General features: G+C 36.8%; 1 protein-coding gene across 1 annotated transcript; it reads left to right on the top strand.

Annotated features, from left to right (window-relative positions):
* Positions 1-1,635: 1,635 nt before the first annotated feature.
* On the top strand, positions 1,636-8,166 carry LOC109858559. The gene is made up of 3 exons (XM_020435957.1): positions 1,636-1,662; positions 1,823-1,965; positions 6,755-8,166. Exon 3 carries the CDS (start codon positions 6,769-6,771, stop codon positions 8,140-8,142), a length of 1,374 nt encoding a protein of 457 aa, XP_020291546.1. The 5' UTR covers positions 1,636-1,662; positions 1,823-1,965; positions 6,755-6,768; the 3' UTR covers positions 8,143-8,166.
* Positions 8,167-13,360: the final 5,194 nt, after the last annotated feature.

The raw sequence follows: 13,360 nt of genomic DNA, 5'->3' as shown, positions 1-13,360 counted from the left end.
TTACGGCCTACAACTCTCCATTGTAGACGGCTCTTAATACAGCCGGTCCCGATTAACGTTAAGCCTATGTCACACTACGGATTGGGATTGAGATTAGATTGAAATTTGACCAATTAGAAAAAAGAAAATTAATCCTAAGTTTAGTGATCTTCTCTCTGATTGGCCAAATTGCAATCCAATCTCAATCCTAATCCGTAGTGTGACATAGGTTTTACGGTTACGCCTGGTTTTGGCGCGCAAACATACATCGGTTATGTTCCAAATTTACTGCCAGCACGCTGCCAGTGCTAGAATTGTATAATATATGTGACTTAAACTATAGATCTTTAGCGCTGGCAGTGAATTTTGAAACACAGCCATCGTTACCTATAGCAGAGAGAAACCTGAGAGCGGCCATCCTATAGTAATTTTTTACGACGGTTTCAGCCGCTCGTTTTAGCCGTATTTCCACAAAAGTGGAACTCAAAGGCCGTTCTCCATGAAACTCAAGTCGCAGGTCTCGTGGAACTGATCAATCACGTTGGTCGATTGGCTGATTTGACTCTGCAATTGGTCAATTCCACGAGATCTGCNACTTGCGTTTAATGTAGAACGGCCTTTGAGTTCCACTTTTGTGGAAATACGNCTAAAACCAGCGGCTGAAACCGTCGTAAAAAATTACAATAGGATGGCCGCTCTCAGGTTTCTCTCTGCTAGTACNGTGCCGACCTGAAGCTCACCGTTACGGTGCAGACAATATAGTAGCCTCTCTCTCCAGCTGCTTTGTGCGCATGCGGTGAACATTCAAGCACGTTTGGGCATTTCTCTTTCTCGCGTTCTTTTCAATGCTTCGTCTCGCTCGCACTCATTTGGTAGATGCGCCTGCGCATAATAACGCTCGACCATCTATGCCCATATTTGGACTTTGTGCGTCTCCCTTTCTCGGGCCTCGTGCCTCTCATTGCGAAGATACGCGACTAGCCACGGCTGTGAGCGGCGGTCTCGCTTGTAGGTTTGTTCTACCAATCACAGACAAATCACAGAAGAATAATCGATTGTGATTAGTAAATTTCTTACGACTTACGGCTTACGACTGTATTGTAGAACAGGCTGTAAGCCTGTTCGACAATACTGTCGTATGCTGTAAGTCGTAAAAAATTGACCAATCACAGATCAATTACAAAAGAATAATTAATTGCGATTGATCAATGTCTTACAACTTACGGCTTATGACTGTATTGTAGAACAGACCGTATGCGTGCTCCCAGTGGCTTCCACCACCAGTGTTCACAGTTTTAGCTTCCTTACAGCATGCTGAAGCGATGGAAGGGATGCGCACAACAGCAGCGAGTTTATGCAGGTAAAATTCGCTGTTGTTGTGCGCATCCCTTCCACCGCTTCAACATGCTGTAAGGAAGCTAAAACTGTGAACACTGCCTCAGTGCTCTCGGCATAGATGCCAGATCGGAGACTCAGTAAGCATGCAACAGCAAGTGGAGGGGATACGCACACAGGCGACAGCCGTGTCCGTGTGCGTATCCCCTCTACTTGCTGTTGCATGCTTACTGAGTCTCCGATCTGGCATCTATGATCTATGGCTCTCGGTGCTAGCCGGCCAGAGTTTGCAACACTGAGCTGCTATAAGTAGTCGTATACAGATGCTCGTAGAGTGTGGAACGTTAGGTAAGTTACGTGGCGTTAAAAAAATCTGTATCGCTTACTAGCCGGATTAATTCTGTGCATAAGTGCGTAGTGCATTACCAACATTATATATATACATACTACTCATTTATTCAATGTAATATTTTATTAAATACATGTTCTATTTGTTGGACACTGTTAGTGTTTTGGCCAGTTATTTATGATATCTTCGCCTTGACGTCGATCCCGTTGGATACACTCGAAAGTTCCTGCAATAAGAGCAATAATCATCCTTAGTATTTGGAGGCGAAAATACCTGACGATCGTAATAAAGAACATCGAAACGTGAGTATCCAACTGCAAGTATATTTAACCTCGGTCACAGTGAAGGTGCTGGTCTTTGTCGTTAAACAACGCCATCTTGTGCATGCCTTGGCTTCTTTTGAACTTGCATTAACAAGGACATACAACCAGACATTGCGATTAACCGAAATGGCGGCAGGACGAGCGGCTACTTAATGTTGCATGTATGTCGTACGTTAGCAATTTAAAAAAAGACAGCCATATATACATCTTGAGTTTTTTTCATATACGCACCAAACCGTGCTGGTTCAAACAGATTTATAGATTGCATCATCACGATAACAATATATCAAAGAGAAATTTTTACACAAAGGCAAATAAGGGATCAAAAGATATTGACCGCTCATCACTCTATTGTTAATAACAATTGATCAGTAAAAAACATTCTTGCACCGCTTTTGCGCATTTGATCTAGAGGATGTCAGAGTTGTAAAAACATTGTTTACTTGACAATTAGTTTTGTTCATCTTCAGTGAAAAATTTTTGCATAAACGGTCTATTTAGAAGTCCAATAACTCAGCGCAATAAAGTTTAAGTTGAAATTTAGATCTAAAAGTAAACTACTACTCTTACAGTAAAACAAATCACATGGTTAGAACCAGCAACCTTAGTTGAAAATTACTGCAGCAAAAAAGTTTGTTAAAAAATTAAACTTTCAAATTTCTATGTGACTTATAGTCCGAAGGTAAGAGCTGAAATATAGCGTATGTTGATCGCTACCTTTAATTAACAAATATCAGAGAAAAAATTTTCCTTAATTCATAACTCGAAGCTTAGTTGTAAAATTGAATGTCTCGAAACTTCATGGTCCGATTGACCTGAAATTAAACGTATAGCTTCAGCTAGAGCTAAACTAGACATGCAATGAGTCGAAACCGGAGGTTAATTGGGAAAATTTTCTAAAACCAGAAGTACGTTCTTAGTGAAAATAAATGGTTTTCTCATGACTTGTAAGGTCTAAGCGAATACTTCAGAGTTGAATTTTGCATTTATTTGAAAATTTTAATTATATCTATAATCCATCGTTAAAGCCAACTAGTAGATCTTTAACTTTAAGCCAAGCTTTATTGCGTATCAAACGGCTGTGTCAAAAGTCCTTAACAATTGATTGCACTTGGAAAAATTAAGTTTCAAAGTTTTTGTTGATCGGATGTTTGGTACTAAGACAATTAGAGATATAAATCCATTTGATAGGTAACCGTAAAACTTGAAACAAGTTGATTTAATTGATAAAGCTCGGTTAAACTGTAAGCTCGTATTAAAACATTAAGAAGTGATTAAGTAACGTTAAGAGTAACAATTAAACGCGTAAGTAAGATCAACGTTTATAAATTAGGTATGTTAAAACGATTTAATAAGAGTAAATAGGTTATAATACTTTAAGCTGATTCGGCATCTTCAGTGGAATTCCATGAAGTCTCTCGGTGACCTGCATCAGACAAGAAAAATTAGTATTAATTTCATAAGGAGCTTGTCAAAAGTTAGAGGATAGGATCAAAACAGAAGATAAGCGAGCTGAAATAAAATACGATACTTGCTAAACTTCGCGTTAATAATCGTAATTAGTCTAATTGTTGATACCTGTTTGGGTAATTCCGAATTACCTGAAAATAAAAATTAAAGATGTTAATAAAACAATTTGTGATTAAATTCGTACTTACCTTGAAATGGCGACTATTAGAACGCCTAAGGATAAACATAAAACAGACAAAACAATTTCTGACGACGAGGCGATTAAAGCCGTTGAAGTCCCGCAACCCACGGCAAGCGCAAAAAGTTTAATGGACATCACATTCGAAGCACCACCGCGAGAAACGCGAAGTGCAGTTGTCAGAGAACTGGTGCGTTTCCAAGCGCAGTGACGTTTAAGGTCCCGGTACGCGAAGACCCTGCGACAAACAAGTCTCATGAAATATACTCGGCTATAGTAATGCAAAAAATGATGTATGAATTACGGACGCAAGTAGCTACTTTAATGAGTAGACTTTGTCCCTCTTGCTTTCTGGTTGGGAGCAACGGGCAACAATAGGAACGATCGTTTAGACGAAACTCGGAAAGTATCTGAAGATAAAGACACAATGCGAATGCAAATCGTAATAATATAAATAAATCGTTAATTGAATATAACTCACAAATGGTACCTTACGGATGTCCACTATTTTGTTTACCTAAAAGAAAATGGTTGGTCAATCCTTTTCAAGACTTAAAGTTCAGCGGGAAAGAAACAGACTTTAATCCAGTTGCATTCCTGAAACAATATGAAAACATTAGCGATTCGCAAAAGAGTAGGTCCGGCTGAATGATTTTCACATTTTCCGCGTTGCTTGACCGGTATAGTGACAAGTTGGTTCGATGCGTACGATTTCGATTCTTATGACGAGATGAAAAATCAGTTTTTACAGAGATTCTGGAATGAATCCGTACAAAGCCGTGTATGTTAAAGGATATATATGGGTAAATACGATCCAAATAAAAATAAAACTTTATCCAAATATGTTTTGAAGTTGTCGCGTTTGTCACAGTCGTTAGACTCATCAATGTCGGATCGCGAGTTTATATCGTGTATCTCGAGACATTTTGATTCGCAAAACACGTTACTGATCAGACCGGGAGTAATGAAAATTAATGACTTAATCGATTTGATGCACGCAGACACGGTTATTCAATATATAAAGACCAAACAAAGGTTAAGCGGCAATAAATATTCCAATCGGGGTAAGAAACGCACAAGCGACCCTAAAATCGCCGGAAATAATCAAAATTAGCGGAGGTCAGGACGAGATCGAGATATGTTAACTGATTGTTCACATCGCGGCAGATACACCGCAGAAGTAATTCGTAAGAACGATATGTTAAGCGTGATAGTGGCGCGCAACGCAAAGATGAATATCAACCCAGTCAACAACCTGATCCAGAACCTATTATCGAGTATCCCAGTAGCGACGAGGACGATTCTAGAGCGCGTAAGAAGCTTATAAGCCAAATACATCTAAGATTCGCGAAACGAAGTTTAAACCAATGGGTAAGACGAAAGCAGCGGCTAAGACGAAATCCCGCGCCAAGATGATGGTTATAAACTCGACCGACAGTAGCAGTTTTGATTGTTGATCGTCATATTCTGGCGGGGAGTTTCGAAAAATTTTATTAAGGACAGATGAAATTATTAAAGACCTGGAGGAATTCCAAGGTTACAAGCTGAATAAAATTTGTAATAAAGTTAGCGCAATACTCAAAGTTAGAATTGGTACAAAAAAATTTAATTAAAGCGTTGATTAACACTGAGCGCAAATTAACAGTATTTCTAAAGATTTGTGACAAAATATTCTCTTAACGCGGATATAACTATAATACCAATTAATTGTTTCACTGTTAGAGGCGCTTTTACCGATCGAAGTGAGCCAATCGCGTTCAAAACAGCGTTAGATGTTGTCATTAACGATAAGGTATACGTTATTGAATTTTACATTATGAAAAAGTTACCTTACGAAATAATACTAGGAATGGTGTTTCTTGCAAGACACCGCGCAATAATCAATTGCACCGGAGAATACGTGCAACTCTCCTTAGAGGAAGTCGCGCACGTCGCGACAATAAAACGTCTATACTATAGGGAAGAAGCTAACGCACAGGTAACAGAAATTTTGACGGAAAACCAAGATATCTTTAAAAAAGGCATCAGATGCGTAAATCACTACGTACATAAAATAAAGTGAACTCGAAAGCATCGTTTAAGGCTAAAATTTACCCGATTCCTGAAGTACATCGCGAAGCGGTTACAAAGTATATTAACGAATTGGAGAATGACGGAATTCTTCGTAGGAATTCACCTACACAATACACAAACTCATTAGTGGCGGTTGTTAACAAAAATGGCCAAATCAGACTGTATCTGAACGCGAGGGAACTTAATAAACGTATGTCGAACGATCACGCGCAATCTTCGTCGATAGAAGAAGTCTTTCAACGAATAGGCCACAGAAAATATTTCACGACGTTAAACGTTACGCAAGCGTTTTGACAGATTCCCTTAGACGAGGAAAGTCAAAAATATACAGGCTTTATATACAATAATCAGACTTACGTTTTCAGAAAGTTGCCATTTGGGCTTAAGACCTCGAGTTCATCCTTTTCGCGAGCAATGAACTTGGCGTTAAACGATCACAGTTTAGATTTTCTAATCGTATACCTAGACGATATTTTAATCGCGTCTAATTTATGCAAAGAACACTTAGAATATCTCGAATATGTTCTCGGAAAGCTGAGAAAAGCTGGTTACAGCGCGAAGTTATATTTCTAGGATATATCTTTTCTGAAATAAAAGCTTCGATTAATCAAGACACTAGAGACGCTGTTTGAAAGACCGAGAACAAAAAACAACTTTAGTCGTTTTTGGAGCTGATAAATTGGGATAGGCGATTTATCAAAAACTTATCGCGTATGACCAAACTCTTAGAGATCTTTTTACATAAAAAGTACACGATAAACCGGAAGTAGCGTCTATCTTAGATTACAAGTTTAAACTAATACTAGATGACAAATGTGAATAAAATGTGATGCGATTTATGCGAGTGTCTGTTACAATATCCTGAATCCATGTCCCTAACAGCGGTGTCCGGTGTATCGACGCAAGATGCCCCGGCTAAACGCATAGTTTAAACGGACTTTATTGTGGCATCACTTTCCGTCGTCATTAAAGACCAGCGCTGATTTCAGTGGCGCTGAGCCGTGAAACGATCCAAATAATAGAATCTCACTTAATTATTGTTTGCAGAGCAAAAGTCGAATATGGCAGAGCAAGACGAACTTCTCCGAGAGCAGATAGCAGTTGGAGATCAAGAGGCGTGTCAAAGGTTAAAAGTCGCGGCGGCTAAGGAGGAAGAAATCCGTGTGAGAAAAGCAGCCTTATTATCTATGCTGAAGAAGCGGATAGAGAATAAAAAACAAGAGATTAAGAAGGACAAAAGGATCTGCAAAGTTCTGCAAAAGCTATTACGTATTGATCCTAAATCTAATTGCTTACATGTAGAAAACTTACTTGTGAGGAGATTCTATGACAATTCCTACGATGATTTCCACAAGGACGGGGAAGATAAAATCCAGCGATGTCCTAAGCGGCGTCGAAGAACCCAACGGACGGAAGATGACTCTCACGACAAACCGGATCTGAAACAGAAAAAACAAAGAATTAGCAAAAGGAAGAAAGTTAAACGTACTTATCAAGCAATTTATGAAAACGACGTTGACGAAGAAATTAAGACAATGTCGAACTACGAACAAGCCTGCAATCCATCCAAAGAAAAGATGGAACGACACTATAGACTACTACAATATTTGAAGAAAAGAAAGAAGAGAAACAAAGATACTAGTGGCGACGATATCTGTGTATTGGACGTCGTTGATATTAATAGAGAAGACTATTTAACTAGTGACTCACAGGATACGATGAAACTGATCGATATGTCCGAGGGAGAACCGGACGACGGAGAATCAGTGTTTCCTAACAATCCTATTGTATTTTCCGAAAACTATTATAAAGCGTGCGCGGTATTAGATCGCGTACTGGAAAGACCAGAAATAATCGCGTCGGTGGTGAATTGTAGATTCATGTTGCAAATAAACAAAGAATCCGAAGTAAATGTACTGTCGCGCGACTTATGTGAATGCCTACTTCAATACCCAGAATCCACGTCTCGAGTGGTGCTGACTGAAGGGGATGTCGAGAACTTTGCACCGGCGAGGCGTACGATGAAGGTGGACTTCACTGTGGCGGGCGTCGAATTATCTGAAATGTTTATCGTCGTAGAAGATACGGCGTTAATATCGGCGGCGTTGGGCCGACAGGCTAGTTTAAATTTGATTACCGGACTTCGAAATTTCGGTGAGCTTACACACTACAGGAGATTAATACTAGAACAAGATGAGATGATGACAGCGTTGAAGGACGACAAACTGAAGGAGAATTATCGCTTCTACGTTAAATCAGTAGAAGAGTCAGAAAAAGTTCTAGCTGAAAAACAAGCTCTGATATCCATAGTCCGACAACGCAGAAGCAAAATTGAATTACAAAAACGCCAGACACAACAGGCTTGCGAGAGCAATATTTTCGAAACGGAAGTAATGAAGACATCAAACACTGCCAATGTCAACACACCGAAGTAGATCGGGGAGTCTGGTATTGACACAAAAAACGCTGGAACAAACGGGAACCCCGGCGTCACCTTCAAAATCAGAATGATGAGAGCGCAGGCGGCTTGGGAGGCAGAATTCAGCGGAAAGATAGTGGCCGATTGGGCGCGTCACTTTTTGGCGGAACTTCTCAGAAGAGCTGTGAGCTTAGGTAACTCTTAAAATTAAAACGAGACGATGGTGCGTTAACCACGTCTGATTATGATATATTTATCGTTTTATTTATGTTAGTATTGTATTTTATTATTTAGAGGCTTTACTAGTTTTGGTATACGCGTATGCATAAGTATATAAATTATATTCATATGATCCGTTAGTAGCACAATTAAGACTTTGTATTCCACTTTGCGTTTATGGTTTGTAAAAGTAAAACAATTATAAAGTTGTTTTTAGTAGATTTAAGATGGCTATGAAAAATCCAGTGTTTGCATTCACTTTAAGTCCAGCACGAGTAATAGGTTTAGTGGGGTTAACAGTGTTTTCGGTTTTAGTTCTTGTTTGTTGGTCATGTTAACTACATAGCGTCTGCTTAAGAATATGATATGTTTTATGTTCGTTTCAAAATACTTGGAATTGATTTTTGTTTACTTATTATTATTATTACCTGTTAACTTGGTTGAGTAGCGGCGGCCAGTTGTACTCCGTCAAGTGATAATAGTTCGGATGTGCGTGTGATGACAGGACCTAGAAAAAGAAAAATTTTAATTTTTTATTATTATCATTATTATTATCTTATAAGTAAAAAGATAACAAGTTTTGTTTTCGTTGAGAGTCTAGTGTAAAAGCTAGGAATGTAGTAAGACAATGGGTGCTTTCCAGTTACGTACACAGGCGACACTGGGCGCTTTCCAGTTACGTACACAGGCACTGTGTAACACAGTGTCCATTAGTGTGAGTGAAATACCTTGATATCCTCTTTCTCACACTAATGAACATTGTGTTACACAGTGTCGCCTGTGTACGTAGCTGGAAAGCTCCCAAAATCTTTCAATACGCTTGCGTGAGAGGATAACCGACTAAAGACCATCATACATAAAATTACTTAAGACCGTAAGACGTAGCAGTAAGGAGATTGAATCAGAAATTTATGTCCAAAAGTGATGAAAATATAAAATACATTCTGATTGGTCAATTTTCTTACGGCTACGTCTTACGATCTTACGTAATTTTATGTGTGATGGCCTTAAGAAGGTATATATATGTTCTAGCTTGTATGCATACACACATACAACATACTTGACGCATGCGTATTGTGGTACCATGTACAGACAAGGATAGATAGATGTTGCGGACAACGGCAAGTTAGCTTGCCTCTTTCAGTATATAGCCTCTTGCACAATGGAAGAAATAGCGATAGCGATAGAAATAACACCAGTTTTAAAGAGTTTATATTTATAAATAACGGTAGGAACAGCGGAATCTAACATACAAAAATACACGTGTATCAATGCAGATCAGAAAACGGAATAAGCAATAGCCATAAAGTTTCCGACGAGTTGGAATTCTGTGTCTATTGCTTATCGCTATCACTATTCCCTCGCATGGTGCAAGAGGCTTATATGTTCTAAAACAGGTAACCTTTTGTGTGTGACACCAGTTAATCGAGATTTTGGGATACGGAACGACGTTTCTGAGAAAATACCTTAAGGCGCACTCACCTAGAGATTTGTCGAAACGCACCTAGCGACGGTTTGCGCGCAGGCCAGAGATGCCATTTCGGTTGCTTTCGGGGAGCGCACTATCAGCACTGTTGCATCATTCTATCTTTATTGCTCATTAGATGTAAAACAAAGATAGAATGACGCAATAGCGCTGATAGCGTGCTCCCCGAACGCAGCCTTCGTGCAGGACAGCATCGAGAGCATCAAAGCGGTGGAGACTGGTGGGGGTTCGCTGCCTCGTACGCATACAAGCGAGAGCCGCGTCCGTGTGCGTGACGTCACGCTCGACTGTCAGCTCATGGAAGAGTGCAGAAATAGTATGTTCTGTCTCTTTTCCACCAAGCCGACCACGAGGCAACGCACGTAACGCGCTTGTTACATATGCCAACGCTTTTCGTTGTTAGACTGCATTCCGATATTCACTGCCAGTAGTGGTAATCTATAACACATGTAACGTGAAGTATAGATGTTGAGTACTGGCATTGAATATAGAAACGCAGTTTTGTAATCTTGTAAAAAGTCATGATATTATTAAAATAAGATATATACATAACATATTTGTATAAATTATTAATATGACATTTAACAGTAAAGTCATAAAAAGATTTTAGAATATTAACAGTGAAGTCATAAAAAGATTTTAGAATATTAATATAATAAATATATATATTTGTTAATATTAAACTTTTTTTCAAATACGTAAATAAACTTATCGTATAATTACGAATACTTAAAATTTAAAAGACATATAATATTTAATATATGTATGAGTCAATTACTTAATAACATTATTTGCATCTAAAATGTGATATTTGTCCTATTCATATTAAAAAAATAAAACTATATGTAAATATGTGAACTAATATACATAAAATATTTTTTGTAATACATATTGTTAATTAACATGTATAAATTTTTATTTTCTATATTTAAATAACGAAAAGAAAAATCCTATTTTATAGATCCATAATCTTAAAACTTTTTTTGTTTTTATATCTGGTAAAAAGGAAAAGATTCTTTCTGAATCGACATTCGAATTTGGCAGTGATCTCACAGTATTCACGAGAGACTTCAAATTGGGATATTGATGAGTACGGTGAAAAATTTGTGTCCACATTTCATCAAACGTTAATTTTGTCAGAGAATTTTTTTCTGCTTGCGTGAAACCTTGATGTAAAGCAAACCATTCTTTTTTCAAACTATTGTCGTCAAACGCACTAAAAGTTTGAGCGACAAAAGAAACATCATTAAAAGAAGTTTCTCTGTTACTATCAAATAAAGCTATGTCCGATTTAAAAACTTTTAATTTTGATAAGAATAGATTATTTATTGGTAGTCTTTTACAAATTTCTTGGGCAGCAGTAACATAAAATTGTAAGCAATTTTCTCTAATATTAGAAATTACGCCTGCATGCCCTTTCACAATCAATTCTTCAATATATTTTTCACAATCACTTCCTAAATGTATTTTTGTTAAAAGATTTGTGATTGTCTTTATTAGAAAAATTGAAATTATTATTATTTATATATTGCAAAAGCTTTGGATTTATATAATTTTTACAAATATTATATAAGAATTTTTGTGATTCGGGTTGCAACTCCTGTATTCTAGTTTCCAAAGCTTGAAAACATGCATTATAAGAATTAAAAAAATTTAAAATATATTGTAAAAATAATAAATATGCTTTGACTTCAGGTTTTCGCATCACAGATAATAAAGTATTCTCCTAAATTTGTGTTCTCATTTGTTGTTATGTCAATTAAAAAATAATTGATACTATCCCAAAATTCTAGAAGTTTTTCAATACATGAATGCCGAGAAAGCCATCGTGTGTTGGCCAACTTTAGGAGTTTTCGATTTGTTTCCTGAAAACATTTGCGAAATTCTTCAAAAAATAGCAGATCGCTTGGGACTACTGCTAACATAATTTGCTATTTTTTTTACGAATTCCTCGCAATAGTCAGGAATTTTCTCGCAAGCATTATTTGCAACCAGAGCAGCGGAATGACACGGACATGAAAATGTTAATAAATGTTTACAAATTTCCCCAAGCTTCTGTTTAAATGATAAATATTTGCCTGTCATGATGTGCGCATTGTTACATGACAAGGCAATAATATTTAAAAATGAAATTTTAAACTTTTACATTTTAGCTTTAAACGCGTCAAATAATTTTTCCGCACTGCAATCTTTTGCGTCAATATCAATTAATTTCACTAATTGCGAGCAAACGTTTAATGTTTCAGGATGAACATATCGAACAAAGAACGTCATCCATTTCTGATTAGAAATGTCTGACGTTTCGTGAATAAAAATAGAAAATTTATTATTTTTTATAATGTCGACCACACGATCTGTTTCAACGGGACATAATACACATTACAAAGTATCTTCTGACACTTAGTTCGACCCATTGTCATTCTTTGTAATACGTCTAAATCTTTTCCTATTTCTTTGAATAATCTAAGAATTTCTGATGCTGTTTGAAGCGCAATATTTTTTCAACAATAAACGCAGCAAATCGAATTTCTGCTGCTTTCTTTCGTTTCTTAAACGATAAACATTCGTCTGTCATTTTGATATCATCGTTTGTTTCAGTATGTTCTACATTTTTGGTTTTAGCTAATGCTACATGTGATGCGGATTCTGCATGATCATAAATACTTGACAATCTGGCAGACATATGTTTTTCACAAAACGAGCAAAAAAATAATTTGTCGTCATGTGATTTGCGTAACCATAGTTGAAATGATTCTATTTCCAACCATTGGTTGTTAAATTTATATGTCTTTGAATTATTTTTTTGTGAGTTCACATTTTCTTTATTTAAGAAACCAGAAATGTTTTCTTTATGATCATTTCCAGGAATGTTTTCTTTAAGATTATTTTTATGACCTACAGAATCCGCGTGTCTAGAAATGTTTGTGTTACAAGCAAAATTTTTTTGACATACAGTACAATGAAAAACACTATCATTTAATGGTACTTTTTGTATCCAGGATTTACATCGATTATCGTTAAGCCAAGCTTCTAAAACGCTTTGCTTATATTTTTTTTGTAACACATTTGAATCGCACATATTTACATCAATTAAAAATTTTAATTAGAAGAAAACGGATAGTTTATAAAAAACTTACAGTTGAGACCGTTTCAGTTTCCTTACCGACGTGGTTACTTAATAAAACGTATAAAAGACGTTTATTTACACAAAATATCACATCACTTTACACAGATTTGATCAATTTTAATCAAATAATATATCACATATATTTTATGTAATAAATAATACGCAAAAGTCACAAAACGAACGCGACTCTACATTGTTTTGTACGAGTCGCGATCGCCTCTACCTTCCGCTTGTCATTTCTGTAGCAGATCGAGCAGCGAGCAGCAGCAATGGAAAACGATTTCGGTAAGTAATAAATTACATTATTAATTATAAATGAATGTAATCGCGAAATTATCCACAAATAAAAAAAGAATCAACGCGATTTGAAATATAAGATGTACATTATATCGAGTACATATG

This window comes from Pseudomyrmex gracilis, unplaced genomic scaffold (assembly GCF_002006095.1).
Source record: "Pseudomyrmex gracilis isolate BER0280 unplaced genomic scaffold, ASM200609v1 scaffold_213, whole genome shotgun sequence".
NCBI lineage: Eukaryota > Metazoa > Arthropoda > Insecta > Hymenoptera > Formicidae > Pseudomyrmex > Pseudomyrmex gracilis.
This window is presented reverse-complemented; position numbering and strand designations above follow the sequence as displayed.